At 37.8% G+C, this 18,470-nt stretch overlaps 1 protein-coding gene across 3 annotated transcripts in view; it reads left to right on the top strand.

Moving 5' to 3' along the window:
- The window catches only part of UTRN (utrophin), a 580,690-nt gene that overhangs the window by 175,679 nt on the left and 386,541 nt on the right, over positions 1-18,470 (top strand). For all 3 annotated transcript variants that reach the window (XM_064360600.1, XM_064360601.1, XM_064360599.1), the window contains 5 exons: positions 2,219-2,306; positions 7,992-8,233; positions 8,398-8,578; positions 10,336-10,481; positions 11,819-12,031. In XM_064360600.1, coding sequence (XP_064216670.1) covers positions 2,219-2,306; positions 7,992-8,233; positions 8,398-8,578; positions 10,336-10,481; positions 11,819-12,031 — 870 coding nt within the window. The remainder of the gene's footprint in view (positions 1-2,218; positions 2,307-7,991; positions 8,234-8,397; positions 8,579-10,335; positions 10,482-11,818; positions 12,032-18,470) is intronic.

Below are 18,470 nucleotides of genomic sequence, written 5' to 3'. Positions count from 1 at the left end.
TGTTTCATGTAATATTTATCTATAAGTTTATTTTGTTTCAGAAAAGTAGTATTAGATGCCAAAGAGTTGGAAAAAATATATAAAATAAAGAAAATTTCATCATTACTCTAATCCCTTATTTTTCTTGTAAACTGAGGAAAGATAAACTTATTATTATTATAATTTTAGTGAAGGAGTATCTTGTTCCAATGGATGAATTACCTGGCTGGAGAATCTGTAGTCGAGTCTCCTGCCGTCTTAAGAGGCAGCAAAGTCTGGGCACGGTGGCTCACACCTGTAAACCCAGCACTTTGGGAGGCTGAGGTGGGTGGATCACCCGAGGTCAAGAGTTTGAGACTAGCCTGACCAACATGGAGAACCCTCATCTCTACTAAAAACGCAAAATTAGCTGGGTGTTGCGGCACATGCCTGTAATCCCAACTACTCAGGAAGCTGAGGCAGGAGAATCACTTGAACCTGAGAGGCGGAGGTTGTGGTGAACTGAGATCGTGCCATTGCACTCCAGCCTGGGCAACAAGAACGAAACTCCATCTCAAAAAAAAAAAAAAAAAAAAAAAAAAGAGGTAGCAAAAGATCGACTTGTAAAAAGCAGATAATTGCATTTTCCCCCAGTTTGATGGTGAATTTTTACAGTGATCCTTAGTTAAACAAAAGTAAATGATGCTTCTTAGAATCTCTTGCTATTATTCCTTGATCTTTGACTCTTAGAAGGTTGTTTTACCTAGTCACAATGAACTTTGGGAAAATCAAAGTAGGAAAGCTAAATTTGTTTGATAGAACTTATATGTAAAGAATTCAGAATTGGGATTCTTCTCTGGATTGTCCGGTTGAAGTAATACGGGTTGCCCAGAAGTTTTGACTGTGTTATAATGGTTACTATTTGAATAGTTAGTATATAGATTATCAGTTGTTGATGGAGGAATGGGAGAAAATTCAAATACTGAGTTGTGTGCACATATATTTGTATTTCTGCATGTGTATACATGATTTTACTTGCTTCATTCTTACTAGTTCTGGAAATAATTTTGTCTTGGGAATATCAAACTATAGAGATTAAAAAAATAATGAAATTAAGAGCCATTCCTCAAACATAAAGAACAGAATGCAGACTGGGCTCGCCGTGGCTCATACCCATAATTACAGCACTTTGGGAGGTCTAGGTGGGAGGATTGCTTGAGCCCAGGAGTTTGAGACCAGCCCAGGCAACATGGGGAGACCCCCATCTCTAAAAAAAGTAAAAAAAAAATTAGTGGGGCATAAGTTTGCATTTATAACTCCAACTACTTGGGAGGCTGAGATGGGAGGATCCCTTGAGCCCAGGAGGTTGAGGCTGCAGTGAGCCATGCTTGTGCCACTGCACCCCAGCCTGGGTGACAGAGAACCCCTCTCAAACAAACAAACAAAGAACAAAATGCTTTGGTTTGGGTTCTAAAGCATATTTTCTATTTTTATTCTTTAAAAATAATTTATGAAATATGATTGTACTTGAAGTTTACATTAAACTCTAGACTTAATATAACATAAACAAATGATATTGAGCCTCAAAATATTTGTCTTTTTTTCCTTTTTTCATTCTTTTGAGATGAGAGTTTTGTACTGTTGCCCAGGCTGGAGTGCAGTGGTGTAGTCTCCGCTCACTGAAACCTCTGCCTCCCGGGTTCAAGCAATTCTTATGCCTCAGTCTCCCGAGCAGCTGGGATTATAGGCACGCACCACCACACTTGGCTAATTTTTGCATTTTTAATAGAGATGAGATTTCACCATGTTGGCCAGGCTGGTCTTAAACTCCTGACCTCTAGTGATCCACCTGCCTCAGCCTCCCAAAGTGCTGGGATTGCAAGTGTGAGCCATCATGCCCAGACTATCCTTTTCTCTTGTTAGTTAATTTTTGTTCAGCAATCTCTGTCATAACACATTCAATTATTTTGACCCAAACATTATTTTTATGGCGTGGCATACTCAGGGTATGTATGTGAATAGATATTTTAGATTTAAAACATAATTTTAATTTCCTTCTGATAGGAGCTTATAATTATAGTGTGCTTTTTGTTTCTTACAAAAGAAACCAATGTTTTATAGTTGCTATGATTACTGTTTGAATTTACATTTTCAGGTTTAAAGAGAATGTAGAAAGGACATTAAACCTAAACATTTAAAATAGCAACATTATATTGAGAAGAAAGTTTGCATTATTCTTATGTTGGGACTTCATTTCCAGGTATTAGAAAAAGAACAGAGAGAAAGAATCCCCAGACTAGATGAATTAAACCAAATCGGACAAATCCTTGTGGAACAAATGGGAAAAGGTGAGATTCTTGATTTTTTTTCCCATATTTTTTAGATAGTAGCATATTACAGTTTGCCCTATTAAAGATCTTACTTTAACACTCTAATCCTCTGTTGGCTACAGAAATGGTTTTCAAAAATGTTTTTAGGCAGCAGAATCTTTTAAAAAATGAAATTTTATTCTGAAGCTGATTGTGAAAAAACAGATAATAGCAAAGTTGTTCTGATTTTATATGGGGTCGGGGCCAGAGACCCTGATTCCTCAGCAAAACAGTTAAAATCCAATCCACTAGCATCGTAGATTTTAAAACGTATCCTTTGGGTTTATATATTGGGAATTTGCTTTGCAGGGGAGTAGCCAAAGAAAACTTCACTTAGGCAGCATTTGAGAAATGAAGTTACATTAAATTCATTACGGGTATTTGATTTTTGATAACTTTTAATGCATTATATTTATTTAGAACAATATTTTTTTTTTTTTTTTTTTTTTTTGAGACGGAGTTTCGCTCTTGATACCCAGGCTGGAGTGCAATGGCGCGATCTCGGCTCACCGCAACCTCCGCCTCCTGGGTTCAGGCAATTCTCTTGCCTCAGCCTCCTGAGTAGCTGGGATTACAGGCACGCGCCACCGTGCCCAGCTAATTTTTTGTATTAGTAGAGACGGGGTTTCACCATGTTGACCAGGATGGTCTCGATCTCTTGACCTCGTGATCCACCCGCCTCGGCCTCCCAAAGTGCTGGGATTACAGGCTTGAGCCACCGCGCCCGGCCTAGAACAATATTTTTATAGTTAAGTTTGATAAGGTGTTACTTGTATATGAAATTTTTAACTGCACCCAAGCCTTTTTTTGTTGTTGTTGTTGTAGCTCCCAGTGACTCAGAATAAGCTAAAGATTAATATTCTTGGTGTGCAATTTTGCATATGAATCTCTCTTTGTTCTAGAGAAATGTTGATAAGGTGTTACTTGTATATGAAATTTTTAACTGCACCCAAGCCTTTTTTTTTTATTTTGTTGTAGCTCCCAGTGACTCAGAATAAGCTAAAGATTAATGTTCTTGGTGTGCAGTTTTGCATATGAATCTCTCTTTGTTCTAGAGAAATGTTGAAAGACGTGTTTTGCACTCCCTGTACGTTGGTCTAATAATGGTAGACGCTTTAGAAGTCTGTTGTAGCTCTCCTTGACACCTATGCAGATGCCTGGACAGAATTAGGAATATTAGTTTGACAAGAATGTTTAAGGCCGTAGCATTTAATTTTTTATTCTTTGACTTTTTGTTATGGAAAATATAGCTGTATACAAAGCAAACGGAATACTATAATGAACTTCCTTGTATCAGTTACCTAGTTCAAGAATTGACAATATTCTGCCATTCTTTAATTATTTATACCTTTATCTTTCCATAGCCTCTCAATTATTATTATTATTACATTTTTTTTGGAAGTAAAATTTACTTACATTGAAATTACATGACTTAGCTGTGCTGTTTTGACAAATAGCTACACCGGTGTAACCTACACACACATCACTATGTAGAAAATTTCACCTTTTCAGAAAGTGCTCTTTGGGTGAGTCACCCTCCTCCGTCCAGAAAACAACTGTTCATGTTGTTTTGACCTTAGATTATTTTGCCTCCAGCCTTTAACAAATATGTTTATTTAGTATGTATACTGGTTATATATGTGTATACACACACACATGCACACAAACATATACACACACAAACATTATATATATATACACACACAAACATTTATCAATATATACACGTACACACAAAATATGGAATGTATACCATGTGTACAGTGTATGTCCATTTATTTTTAAATTATGCAAATGTATTATCAATCTGTATATGACTAATAAAGATTAATTTCTGTAAGTAAATTAAATAGAATAGTATTTAATATTTTCTTTCAACAACCACTCTAGCAGACTGTCTTACTTATTCTGTGTATGGGCATTCCACTTGGAGATTACTCTTTCCAGTATTTACTTGAAGAGATCCAGAGATACAGATGATAACTTCCCTTGAGATGCTGGTTCATTCAATAATTATAATGCGTTGGGTGTTGAATTTATTTCCTTTATAATAAGCATCGTTTTTTAACTTCTACCTCAACATTTTACCTGGTGACTCTGACTTTTTCTGGTGTGAACATGGGACAACTTCTTGAATCTGTGTACTGAATTTACTCCCATTTCTGTCAGGTTTTAGTCAGTGTGGCAGAATTATGAAGATGGGCAAGACTTGATGTAGATGAGAAGTTGGTGTGAGGTGACGATAATAGTGAGAATAACAGTGAGTGGAGGAATGGGCAAACTTGGATTCTCCTATCTTTTTCTAGTTTCTTATCCTTGGGAAAGTCTTGGAACCCTTTTGTTTTTTTGCCTTGGTGTCTGGAAAGTGAGGCAGTTTATGAGCTGACTCTTACTATTAGTTTATTAGCTGACTATTAGTTTACTAACTGACTATAGCATTTGCTCCATAAAATATTACCGTAAGCAGGTCCTAGACAGATACACTCTGCACATTGAATTCACATGAAAGTGCTACTTGCAAAAGGCCAAATGCAGCACTGGAGAATAGATGACATGTGGCTTTTGTCACCTAATGTATACATGTCCATTTTCATAGGAAACCTTTTGTATTTTGCATTATCATTTTTTTCAAGCATTGGTGGAATTAGAAATGCATTCATTAGAGGACCCTAATACTTTTTTTTAAAAAAAACATCTGTTTAAAAATTTTTTTAGGACAACAGTGGGAAGCTGGGAAATGGGGGAGCTGAACTGAATAAAGTCTGTATATTCCAGGTCAGTTAGGGAGGCATGTCAAATTCTTAAGTAAAACACATGTTCAAATAATCACGTCACTGTTTTTCTGAAACCAGTTCCATCCAAAACCCACCATAGCCAATTCTGATAGTTCTTTCCTGCCTAATGTGTTTTATTTAAGTTTTGTGATATCTCTTTCAGCATAAAAACGTTTTTAGAAAATAAATCCTGTGGTTCATTTTATTTTCATAACTGATATACTTGGTTTTCTTTGTTTAGCTTATCTTGTTCCTAGAGACCCTCAACTAGTAAAATACAGTAGTTGGCCACCTGGATAATGTGGCTTTATGAATTGATGCCCACTGTGGTTGACTAAGCATATAAGCCCATGAAATTTGGTGAAGGTCCTATGTTTTGTAAACATTTCCCTTGATTCCAATAGTAATAGTTGGAGCAGTGTAAAGTCAAGTGAGACTAAGTGGCAGGAATATATTTTCTCTCTTTTAGATAATTAATAAAGTGATATGCTGTTGATTTTGCCTTTTGACTAGTCATCTTCCAAGAACTTTGTGTTATATATAAATAGAAAATTTTAAACTCTGGATCTCTGGGAGTAAAACAACTGTTTTTAAAGACAATGTGCAGTTTTCCTTTTATAAGATGTAAATTGTGTTTGAATCATTACCGGATGTCACCGTAACCAGCAATCATCTCACATTTAGAGAAAGGGTGATTCTGATGTTTAAAACTCTTAAAGAGGCAAAATGAATGGCTTGTAAAGACATGTCAGTGAATAAATAACTGAAGTTTTTTTTAACTGCCCTTGTTCTTGAAGTGAGCACCTCTTTCCAGTTTTCTAGATGAGTAGTAATAATTTTCCATCTCAGAAATTTTATTTACCTACTTAATTTCTTCCTTGATTAGTGTAAATTGTCCAGCACAAAGATGATGCGGCTGATGTTGCTATTCCTTTGCCTACCTAGAATAGAAATGACAGAGCAGAGGCACAGCCCATGTCTCCATCGTTCAGATTGTTAGGAAAATGGTGATTTGTTTTGTATGCTCTTTCCATTAACAGGATAATGCAGCATGGCTTGTGGTGTGAATGCTCTACTTAGGGTCTCATATTCTATTACCTGAGAGATGGTGGTGAACAGTGAACTTCTGCAATTGACGGAGGCAATACATTCAAATTACAGCATGATATGCTCTCATTTATAATTTTCAGTGGACACAGTGTATTATAAAAACTTCGAAAGTTGCATTGTCTGTGGAGCATACATGACTTTTTGTTCTTATGCCTTTTTTTCAGTTCAAGCTCTCATTATCCTGGATTTTGATTACATATGTTTACAAAGCAAAATTGTTTTGTGGCCTTCCTACTCAATAAAAATGTGAAGCCCATCCCTTCAGTATGCATGTTCTCCTCTGAATAGAAATATTCCTTTGAAGATTTCCCATACTTTTTCATAGTCATTTTAGAGGATTTGAAGATATTTTAGATGAAGGGAAGGACTATGATAAAACCTATCATTGGCCGGCCGCAGTGGCTCATGCCTGTAATCCCAGCACTTTGGGAGGCCGAGGTGGGTGGATCACAAGGTCAGGAGTTCGAGACCAGCCTGACCAACATGGTGAAACCCCGTCTCTACTAAAAATACAAAAATGAGCTGGGTGTGGTGGTGTGCCTCTAATCCCAGCTATTCAGGAGGCTGAGGTAGGAGAATCACTTGAACCTGGCAGGTGGATGTTGCAGTGAGCCGAGATTGCACCACTGCACTCCAGCCTAGGCAACAGAGCATGACTGTCTCAAAACAAAACAAAACAACCCCATTATTATATATAACTTTATTATTTTTAGGAACATTCTCTACTTTTCAAAATAGCAGGCAAACAAAATGATAAGATATCAGTAATAAAAATGATGGCATTGTTTTCCCTGATGTGTTTCTAAAGCAGATCATCTTATTGCTGCCTCAGTATTTTGGTATTTGTTTATCTATGTGCAGGGTGCCCAAGGCGCTTGCTCATGCTTCTAGATCCTGGCTGCTGGCTTAATATCCCTGCACTCACCAGGGTGCTTCCCAGCATAAGGCATTCTTGCCATTCATTTCTTAATTTATATGACACCAAAGTCATAAGTCTTTGGTCACCGAAGACTCGAGGTGCCTCCTAGTTTTTCTAGCCAGCTGCCTTTTTCCTCAGGACAAAGGGTTTTCTTTCTGTAGTGGGCTCCCTAGACAGATCAAGGTGGTTGATCTTATTTCACTGGCTCAGATGATAAACTAGCAGAGTAGAAGCATGCCATGGATAGAAACATACATTATCTAGAAAAGGCAGTGACTGAAGTTCTCCTGATACGCCTTTTGCAATAGCCACATTGCTCCTGAATATTTATTTATTTATTTATTTATTTATTGAGATAGATGGAGTCTCACTCTGTTGCCAGGCTGGAGTGCAGTGGCGTGATCTCTGTTCACTGCAACCTCTGCCTCCTGGCTTCAAGTGATTATCCTGCCTCACCCTCCCGAGTAGCTGGGACTACAGGCGCCTGCCACCACACCCACCTAATTTTTGTATTTTTAGTAGAGATGGGGGTTTCACCATGTTGGTCAGGATGGTCTCGATCTCTTGACCTCATGATCCGTCCTCCTTGACCTCCCAAAGTGCTGGGATTACAGACATGAGCCACTGTGCCTGGCCTGGATCTTATTTTAAAATGCCCTCCTTCTTTGGTCAAAGAATTGAAATAAGTGTAATCACTTTGAAGTGCATCATTATAATTTTTTGTTATATTAAAAGGGACTTAAGAAAGTGATCATTATATGTGACATTGCCTCACTATTCTGAATGTTAGAACGTTTAGAATAAATTCAGGACACATTTTGTAATATATAGACTGTTTGCTAATTTTTTATGTCTGCATAGAGGGCCTTCTTACTGAAGAAATAAAAAATGTTCTGGAGAAGGTTTTATCAGAATGGAAGAATGTATCTCAACATTTGGAAGATCTGGAAAGAAAGATTCAGCTACAGGAAGATATAACTGCTTATTTCAAGCAGCTCGATGAGCTTGAAAAGGTCATCAAGACAAAGGAGGAGTGGGTAAAACACACTTCCGTGTCTGAATCTTCCCGGCAGTCCTTGCCAAGCCTGAAGGATTCCTGCCAGGTAAGAAGCCAACCACCTGGAGCATGGAGGAATTCTGTGTGCAGTCCCAGAGTTAAGGAGGGTGTTTCTCATATCATGAACTTTAAGTTAATGCTGCCCTGATTAACTTCCTGTGAGGATGTTCATCTTCAGTGAGTTACGTGACCGTATTTTGTCTTCCTTAGCGGGAGTTGACAAACCTCCTTGGCCTCCGCCCCAAAATTGAAATGGCACGTGCGAGCTGCTCAGCCCTGAAGTCTCAGCCTTCTGCCCCAGATTTTGTCCAGCAGGGCTTCGATAGCTTTCTGGGCTGCTACCAAGCTGTACAAAAGGCTTTAGAGGATCGTCAACAGCAGCTAGAGAATGGTAAACCCAGCGATTTTAATATTTCCTCTCTCCGTTTGCCTTAATTTAAAAATGACTCCCTACATTTAGAACTTGAGTACACTTGCTTTGCACCAAGCTTCTCTTTTCTTCTGTGCCTGTTTGTTCAAAGTCTTAAAGTCTCCTTTATTCAGATTATTTTCCAGATTCACTCCTTTTTGTAAACATACAAACAAGTTTCACATGCTCTAAAATTGTATCAGTAGGATATAATACATTTTTTTTCTTTTCTTTTCTTTTTTTTTTTTGTGGAGACAGGGTCTTAAAGACTGTCACCCGGTCTGGAGTGTAGTGGTGCAATCATAGCTGCAGTCTTGTTGACCTCCTGGACTTCGGTGGTCCTTCTACCGCAGCCTACTGGGTAGCTGGGACAAAGGCATGCACTACCACGCCTGGCTAGTTTTTTTATTTTTATTTTTTGTAGAGTCAGGGTCTAGCTATGTTGCCCAGGCTGGGCTCAGGTGATCCTACCACCTCAGCCTCCCAAAATGCAGGGATAACACGTGTCAGCCATTGTACCTGACCTGGATAGAATGCTTTTTAAAGAGGTTTTTTTTCCTTTCTTTTTTTTGGAAAAACGAGTGTGATTTCTTCTTTTGGTTGAGGAGGCCACTTAATATCATTGCTAGGAGAATGAAAATGACTGATTCCATACTTCTGTTTCCTCAAAATGGTTAAAGTTTTAGCAATACCATACTCTCTTTTAAAAGAAGTCATATTCCATTATCAGATTCAGAAAAATTTTAGAGTCCTTACTTTTGGAATATGCTTGGTTGTGGAATGTTCACTGTTCAAGGTTTTGAAAGCTCATCCCTCCTACGTTACAGTATTTACTTCCTAACTGCCATATGAGTTAGGAACTGTGTTTAATAGTGCATTATGATTTTGGGTAGTGCACAGTGAAAAGCTCCACGTGCAAGCATAGCCTAACTTCAACAATTGCAGATTGTGTGGTGACTGGAAGCATCTGCATGTGTGTGTATTAGGCAAATGTCATGTTCCCTTTCTTCTGAAAGTGCATCTGCACAGCATGTCTTTGTTTCTTGAGTTCGGTTATGTGAAATAAATCTTCCAGGGTACCTATTTCTCCACTTACTGGTACACACTATGCTTTTACTTTGGACAAGGATCAGTAGGCAGTTTAACTTTTGCTGATAGTTGGTTTCACCTCTTTGTGCTTCAAGAGAACTCACTTCCTTTCCACCCAAGTGTTAACTTCTACATGATTTTTACATTAGTGATGGAGGTAGACACTGTTCCAGCTGGCTGTTGCACTCATTATTTCTCAGCGTACCTGGGCAGCGTGGTGGCAGTATTTCCATATAACTTCCTCCACTCTGTAGATGGGTTTGTCTACACGGTGGAGCTTACAGCAAGACTGGTTGAGGGGATCTGTGTTTTCTTTTATTCTTTGTGTAGCTATTAAGGAAGAGAAGATTGTGTGGGACAAAAGGGACATTGTTCCATCATCAGAGAGACATTTCATCATGAAGAAATGAAGAAAAATTATAGTGGGTTAGTTAATGTTTCAAATGTTAACATCCGCAGGAATGAAGTCACTGTCTGACTCTCAGAAATGCCAATGGAATGGTCTATGTTATTAATTAACAGAGACCCTTTTACATTTTAATGATGGGGTCTCCTTTGCCATGTATTGGAATTCACTTAGGATAATGATATATATAATAATATGGGTTCCTAACAGGATTTTCTCAAACTACATGTTTTTGAATAAGCAGAACTGAAGGTCCAACCTGGACATGCATATCTGGAAACACTGAAAACACTGAGAGATGAGCTAAGGGATTCAGAAAATAAGGCCCAGGCATCTCTGAATGTCCTTAATGATCTTGCCAAGGTGGAGAAGGCTCTGCAAGAAAAAAAGGTAATTCATATTTTCCGTGTTAGGACTCTAACACTCCTTCTAATATCTCCTCTTACATATTTTGAAATTTTTTTTCAGAGTTAGATCTCTGAAATTTTTTTTAAATAAAAAATGGATCAGTTTTGTTTAACATTGGTCCAAAAATTTTTTTCTGATCTGAAGGGTTTGTTTGACCTCACATAAAAGAAAATACAGTTATTAAATATCTTTTCATAGAAGAAAAGCATACTTTCTCCTTCTGCTTAAAATCTCAACCTGTTCATAATTTGCTAAAATATCTTTAGTGAAATGAGGACCATCAGTTGTCCTGGTTGATGTATATTTTTTTATGTATTGAAAAGGAATGTTTCCCTGGTCATTTAGTTGAGTAGCCCGATGGCTCTGCACTATTTTATCAGATGAAAAAGAGAGCAGCCATTGACCACTGCACACTTGGTCCACACTGGGTGTGCTCTCCCCTTGGATTTTAGTGTTGAGAATACATTATATTGCCCACACACAACAACTCATGAGGAAAAAGCCTTAACTTTTATGATTATGCTTACTTTTCATGAGTTTTTCACATTTTTTTGTTTGTTTTGTTTTTTGATTTCCAACTTTTATTTTGAGTTCAGGGGTACTTGTGCAGGATGTGCGGGTTTGTTACATGGGTAAACGTGTGCCATGGTATTTTGCTGCACCTGTGTATTAAGCCCAGCATCCATCAGCTATTCTTCCTGATGCTTTCCTTCCTGCCATCCCCACTCTCCAACAGACCCCAATTTGTGTTGTTCCCCACCATGTGTCCATGTGTTCTTATCATTCAGCTCCCACTTATAAGTGAGAATATGTAGTATTTTTTTTTGTTTGTTTCTGCATTAATTTGCCGAGGATAATGGCTTCCAGCTCGATCCATGTCCCTGCAAAGGACATGATCTCGTTCCTTTTTATGGCTGCATAGTATTCCATGGTTTATATTTTCATGTTTTATATGTACCACATTTTCTTTAGTCTATCATTGATGGGCATTTGGGTTGATTCCTTGTCTTTGCTATTGTGAATTGTGCTGCGATGAACATATGTGTGCGTGTATCTTTATAACAGAATAATTTATATTCCTTTGGGTATATACCCAGTGAGATTTCTGGGTCAAATTTTATTTCTGGTTCTAGGTCTTTGAGGAATCATCACACTATCTGCAATGGTTGAACTAATTTACACTCCCATCCACTGTTCTTTTTAGATAAAAATGCTTTCTAATGCATTTAAAGTGACTTTTGACTTTATATAGCCCATTTTACTATATCTGTGCAGACACATTGTTGTGTATATTTTTAATCTTTTAAAACTTTTTCCAGGCCCTTGATGAAATCCTTGAGAATCAGAAACCCACCTTACATAAACTTGCAGACGAAACAAAGGCTCTGGAGAAAAATGTTCACCCTGATGTAGAAAAATTATATAAGCAAGAATTTGATGATGTCCAAGGACAGTGGAACAAACTGAAGGTCTTGGTTTCCAAAGATCTGCATTTGCTAGAAGAAATTATTCTCAAACTCAGAGCTTTTGAGGTAAATCCAGAGGCCACTGGGAGTTTAAGTTTATTACAGAGTAAATAGTAATTATCATATAAGATTCACATATTTATTATTTGAATATTTTACATTCTTTGTAGACCACATGTCTTATGTATTTAAGTTGGGACTTATCAAAGATGTACTTTTAATATACTGGAGAGCACATTTATTTCCTTTTGCCTGGAAGCAAAGTCAAAAGTACAGTAAACTGGAACTTGAAGATAAGAGAAAATTGCTTAATAACATTTCAGGCATGAAGGGCCTGTGTGAAATACAGACTGTTGGTTAGATTATAGTGGTACCTTGGTTGGAGCAGTAGAAGTGGCCCAGGGAGTACCAAATAGCTGAATACTTGAAACTACTTCTTGCAGGTTCATTTGAAGTCAAATGTCAGAGCTAGGCCATCGACAGACAGTGTCAGAGTGGGAAGGCGAATAGTTCCAGGGACATGAAAATGCAAAAGCAGGATCCTTCACTACATCTGAAAATGTCAAGAGATGGTAGCAGTGATAAACTTTAAGAAGAAAGGATCAATGTGAGGATGTATAAAGAGAGAGTCAATGTCAATAGAAGTAAGTGTTAGACAGGACAGGTTGGATATTAACATTCTGGCCATGAGAAGGATGGAGAAGCAGAGTTTCCAGGACACCTGGTATTTTAATAGGAAAGTTCTGGGTGGAGAATGAACCAATCAGACTCTCCCTGCCAGACTTCCTATCCTCCCAGTGACTCCTTACCTTGGTCTTTTTTTCACCCCCCATCAGCCAGGGATCTTTGTCTTTTTAAAATACCTTATTCACTGATGTATACCAAGATGTACTCCTGGCTAGAGCAATGCCTGGCATGGAGAAGGCCTGCAATCAATATTTTTCAATGAATGAAATGAAATTAGCAATAGGAGATTTAGATTTGGATATATCTCTATATATCTATCTATATGTATATATAGATTCCCTTGGAAGCTAAATCCAAATATGTGTAGATATATCTCTCTATATATAGAGTTATATCTGTATATATCTCTCTCTATATAGAGTTTTATCTGTATATATGCATCTATATATAGAGAGAGAGAAAAAAAAAAGAAGCCTAAATCCGAATCTATATATATTTAGATCTAGATACAATATATATAACTCTACATATATTTGGATCTAGATCTAAATATTATATCTACATATATTTAGATCCAGCTCTCAATATATGTAGATTGGGATTTAGATGCTAAGTGAATTTGTATAAGGAATGTTGTCCCAAAAAAGTGAAAAGATTGAAAGTGAAGACAAAATTAATGAAAATGTATGTTTTGAAAATCAAAGTCAGAGAACATGTGGTAGAAGAGGAGCTGGAAGACCTCACAGATTAGTGTGGAAGGGATTCCACCAGATTCTCAGAGTGGCGACCACTGAATTTGGAGGGGTGTTCCTTGATTCAGGAACTAACGGGCAGTTCCAACGAATGATCAGCAGATGATACAGATGGCAGGGTTTTGTGTATATGTGGGTAGCTGTGTGTGATCATAGTGAGAGGAGGTAGTTTTTCTTTAGGTGTAAGTGCAGTTCTAGATGGAGATCTCATTAAAATAAACCTAATTATGGAGAGGAATGTGTTACGTGTGGGTTAGTATTTTTGACTCATTTACTTTTTTTTTTTTTTTGAGATGGATTCTTTTGCTCTGTTGCCCCAGGCTAGAGTGCCATGGTACGATCTTGGCTCACTGCAACCTCTGCCTCCTGGGTTCAAGCGATTCTCCTGCCTTAGCCTCTTGAGCAGCTGGGACTACAGGCACATGCCGCCACGCCTGGCTAATTTTTTATTTTTAGTAGAGATGGGGTTTCACCACGTTGGCCAGCCTACTCTTGAACTCTCCTCAGCCTCCCAAAGTGCTGGGATTACAGACATGAACCACTGCGCCCAGCCCATTTTACTTTGTGATGGTCCCACTTCTCATTGTGTATTATGAGTTATAATTGTTTCCAACTTGAGAATTAATTGAGCTGTAATTGTTTCCAAAATGAGAATTGACCTTTTCTATAATTCTAAAGTGTTTGGTTATGGTCCAACCATTGGATCATCAGTGATTCTCAACCAGGGGTGATTTTACCCTCCAGAGGACACTTGTTAATGTCCGGAGACCTTTCGCTGTCATAACTGTGGGAGAAGGCTTCCAGTGGGTAGAGGCCAGATATGCAGCTAAACATCCCACCATGCACAGGACAGACCCCCAACAAAATAATCATCTGGCCCCAAATGTCAGTAGTGCCAAAGTTCAGCAATGCCAGATTAAACATTTCCCATCTTTTCAAAAAATCATCCCTTTGTTTTCAGATTTAAATCCAAAGTGTAAATGGAAATTAACCTCAAGGTTAGTCTTTTTTTTGACTCTTAAAAGTATTTCTTAGGGTTAGCTAAACGTATGCTGATATTTCAATATGGAACTTAAAAAGAGTAAGTATTCTCCCAAAACACAGAAGAGTCCTGTGGTTATAGTAATCCAGCTTTAGGCTTTGGTGGGTTGTTGTTATTAATGTAGCAAATCTAGGCACTAAAAGTGGTCAGTTGGGGTGTGTGCCAAATATTTATTTCCATTTAAAATACACATCAAATATGTGTGTCTGATTATTTGTTTGTTGTTACTGTAGCAGATTTGTAATGTCCAGTTATTTTTTTATTTGCTTTTTGTGTACTAACTGCAAGATTGTAGTTAAGGAATATAATGTCTGTATTCCTTAATTGTGTAACTTCTTCATTGAAATACATGTTTTTTTTTGTAAAGTCAAAAGAAAACTTTTTGTTTTTTGCTTTGTAGGACTTGCTGGTTACTTAACTACTCAAGATTTACTTGGAAAAACTTTAAATTTCAGCCCCCCAAATTATTAGATAATTATAATAAATATTTATTTGCAGATCATCATTGTTTTCCCTTTTTCAATGATCTGATATTTTTTTAGGCATTTAATTATTTTTGTCTTTAAGACATGAAGCACAGTAGGTTTTAAGTGCAATACCAATTTATAATAATGCTTCTTAGGAACAAAATGGTTGACTTGTTTATTCTTAAAATGCATTTTTCATTGTATACGTAGTATGTGAAGCCTACACATTATGAAGAAATTGAATACCACAGAAATACAGTGAACATTTAGAGTTCCTGTTTTTCCCCAATACCATTTTCTTTCCTAGGGGCAGCTAATATTAACAATGGATTCTTGTACATTCAAATTAAACAAGAAAAGTTGACAAATATTGCTGATTATAATCATTTTCCCCCCACACTATAGAAGCAAATGATATTGGAACTTCATGAGGGACATTTAAATCCATAGTACAGATAGAGGTCGGAGGTGAATCCCACTACTTAATAACGTCTTTCATTGATACAGCACATTTAAACTTTGAAAGTGTTGTCGTGGCTGTGTGCTTGCTTTTTTTCTGCTATCCTTCAATACTTGTAAGAGGCTGTGAGTTGTGTACATATTTTCATTTTCTGTTGTTTGTTGGCCTTGTAGTGTTTCTCCTCCTCTGCCTACATTTCCTTTGTCTCCATAGCTGGTTTGTTTTGTGCATGCAGAGATTGGACCTACGTATTCTTTTTCATTATGACATGCTCAAACACTTTCTTAAATTATTTTTATTTGTGCCATGCCAAAGCAATGATCTCCATTCCTGTACTTTTGAGGTAAAACATTCGTCGGTACTTTTACTAACTAATGTACCCTTTCCAGGTGACAAAACACTTGAAAATACAAGAAATGGGTATTTCTTTTTTCCATTATTGATTTTACTGACTGGATTTTCATGTGAATCACGGGGATAAAATATTATAAAATCTTAAGAGGCTGCTTATATATCTCTTCTCACCAGCAGTAATCTATTTGGATTTAGGGGCTGCAAGGTATTTCATATTAAATATTTCCTTTTCCCTATTCAAGAGTTCCTGCCGTGTGTATAACTGGGAAATCATGAAAAATGTCCCCAAAACACACAAAAAACTGTCTTCTATTTTCCAGTGCTCCTGCCTGCATTTTTAGGCTTCTCCTCCTCCTCCAGGCCCTTCCTTCTGGGTTCCGGCTCTCATGTAATCTCTTGCCCTGACAATTCCATTACCCTTTAAATCTGACCCACACTTCCTGTCTCTTCTCTCTGGAATTCATCTTCCACACCAATACCAGAGTTGTACTTCTGAAAGGATCTGGTTTTCTTCACCATTAATACAAATTAATACAAAGTGCCATTAATACAAAATGTCCCTTTCTTGCCCTGAAGCCCTCCCTGCGTCTCCACTGTGAGCTGAGACAGGTGGGGAGAATTGGGGTGAGGGGGTCACCAAACACTACCCTAGATTATTGCCTTTCTCCGGAAATGTCACGTACTTGCTAGAAATTCACATCCTCCTCCTCCTCTCTGCTCATCTATCTTCAGCCCAGCTCGATAATCACTTCCTCCTCTGTAATTCAACTGTGTGTCATTGACACCTTCACAATGACCCAGCTCAGGCCGGTTTTTATGGTGAGAAATGTGTGTCTCTCCGCCCATGAGGCCTGAGCTCTTTGAGGGTTGGATCCCTGTATGGCATAGAGCAAGTAAGCAGATGTGAATGTAATTGGTGTGTCGGGCCTTTCTAGTGAGAATGATTTATACGGTCTAAATACCTGGTTATCCTAAGTGGCAGGACACCTGTGTAGTCACAGCTCTTCCTTCAATTGTTGAACAGTCAAAGGCACACAGGAATGGACTCACTCTGACCTGAAACCTGGAAGGGGTCGTGCTGGAGCTCCAACAGGCAGAACCAGGTTTTGAAGTACTTTGGAAAGCATTTTGGGGTAAAAATGCAATGGTAAATACTTCCTAAGAGGAATATTAGTACGGATGATTTAACCCTTTTTAGGTAACATATAATTGATATAATTATCACATAAGGGATTATTTTTTTCCTCATTTGTGAACACATTTTACTGAAGGGAATATTCATATATTCCTTACCTTAGATTTAAAGACTTCATTAGTTTTTGGTAAATAACTATAGTAGCAATGTCATTGCTTGTCTTCCCTACTAAGCGAGAGAGCACATTTTCAAGGTTGTGTTTTTGAGGTTATTGAATATTATAAAGTGAAACAAAATAGGAGCCTTACTACCTTAAATGATTGTTTTAGTTCTGGTTTCTCAGTTTTTCTTTTCTTTTCTTTTTTTTTTTTTTTCTGGTTTATGTCTTAAAAAGCTGTGGACATTCCAACAGATGGGGGAAGAGCAAAAGAAAATGCCAAGAATTTAGCTGTAATCAAGTCTCCGGAGGTAGTTGTGTACCTTGGAATCTTACTGTCTTAAATCCAGATTTACCAAGCTTTAAATTACCTCTATCCTGAGCTCACAGGATGAGGGATGGGACATGAGGTGAGACAGGGTCAAAGGAATTGTTTTAATGACCTTGCCGGTCCTTTTCTGTGATCCCATGCCAGGGTGTTGCCCATCTGAAGTGCTTAGAAATCATTGCTTTTGAGCAGTAATGGTCGGCGTAGACTTTTGTCCCTTCCAAACTAGAATATTTGATATTTCAATTTTCAAAACATACAGTATTAGTAATTTTATATTTATTTGAATATTTGTGAGTAAAAATAGGAATGAGAAATGGCAGCCCCAGATTAGTACTTAGTTTATTTATTTTTTGCATGTGAAATAATGACATTTGCTTCAGAAATTTACTAGCAGTTTTTGTATTTTGTTTTGCTTTATAAGAACTGAAGTCTCTTAAGAGTGTGTGTGTGTGTGTGTGTGTGTGTGTTCTGTAAGCAGATGGAGGTAAAGGAAAAAAGTCATCATTATTGTAGATTATAAGCTAATAAGTGCATCAGCTGAGTAATTTTTAAATGGAGAGAGAAACACTATTATGTGAGCCCTTTTACGTTCTTTGTAACCAACCTCTTTGCTGTGGAATTGACTTAAAGATGAGCAGGCTTTTGGTATGTTTGAAAAGCACAGGACACATCTGCTACAGGTTGATTGTGACAATATTTTGCTCAGGGAAAGAGGAGATAGGATAGGGAGAATGGAAGACAGAGCAGAGCTCTCTGTCTCCTGCCGTTACCTGTACAGGTGTTAGGTAGCACTGATCTTCGGGACTTGGTAACCCTTCCCATGTGGTGTGCCACAAGGTGGCAATGCCGAGTGAATCTGCCGCTGCCAGGAACTTCTAAAGGGTGGGCCTTTCCTCTTGTCCTGATTCCTTCCGATGACCTGTATTTGGCCAGGTCTAGCCAGATTTATAAGCGATAGCTGTTTGAACAGTTACTTTGAAACAGTTACTGGATAGAACAATCATTAGTGTTGGCAGCAATTAAAAAACTGAAACCGATGCTTACGATGCTTATGCAGACACATACTCATCCTGGCTGTTCATTCCTATGGTGCCTCTGATGGGACATAAACACCAAAACT

The sequence above is a fragment of the Aotus nancymaae genome, unplaced genomic scaffold (genome assembly GCF_030222135.1).
Source record: "Aotus nancymaae isolate 86718 unplaced genomic scaffold, 86718_ANA_hifiasm-v0.15.2.pri h1tg000040l, whole genome shotgun sequence".
NCBI lineage: Eukaryota > Metazoa > Chordata > Mammalia > Primates > Aotidae > Aotus > Aotus nancymaae.
The sequence above is the reverse complement of the archived record's forward strand: the minus strand, read 5'-3'. Positions and strand labels throughout refer to the sequence as shown.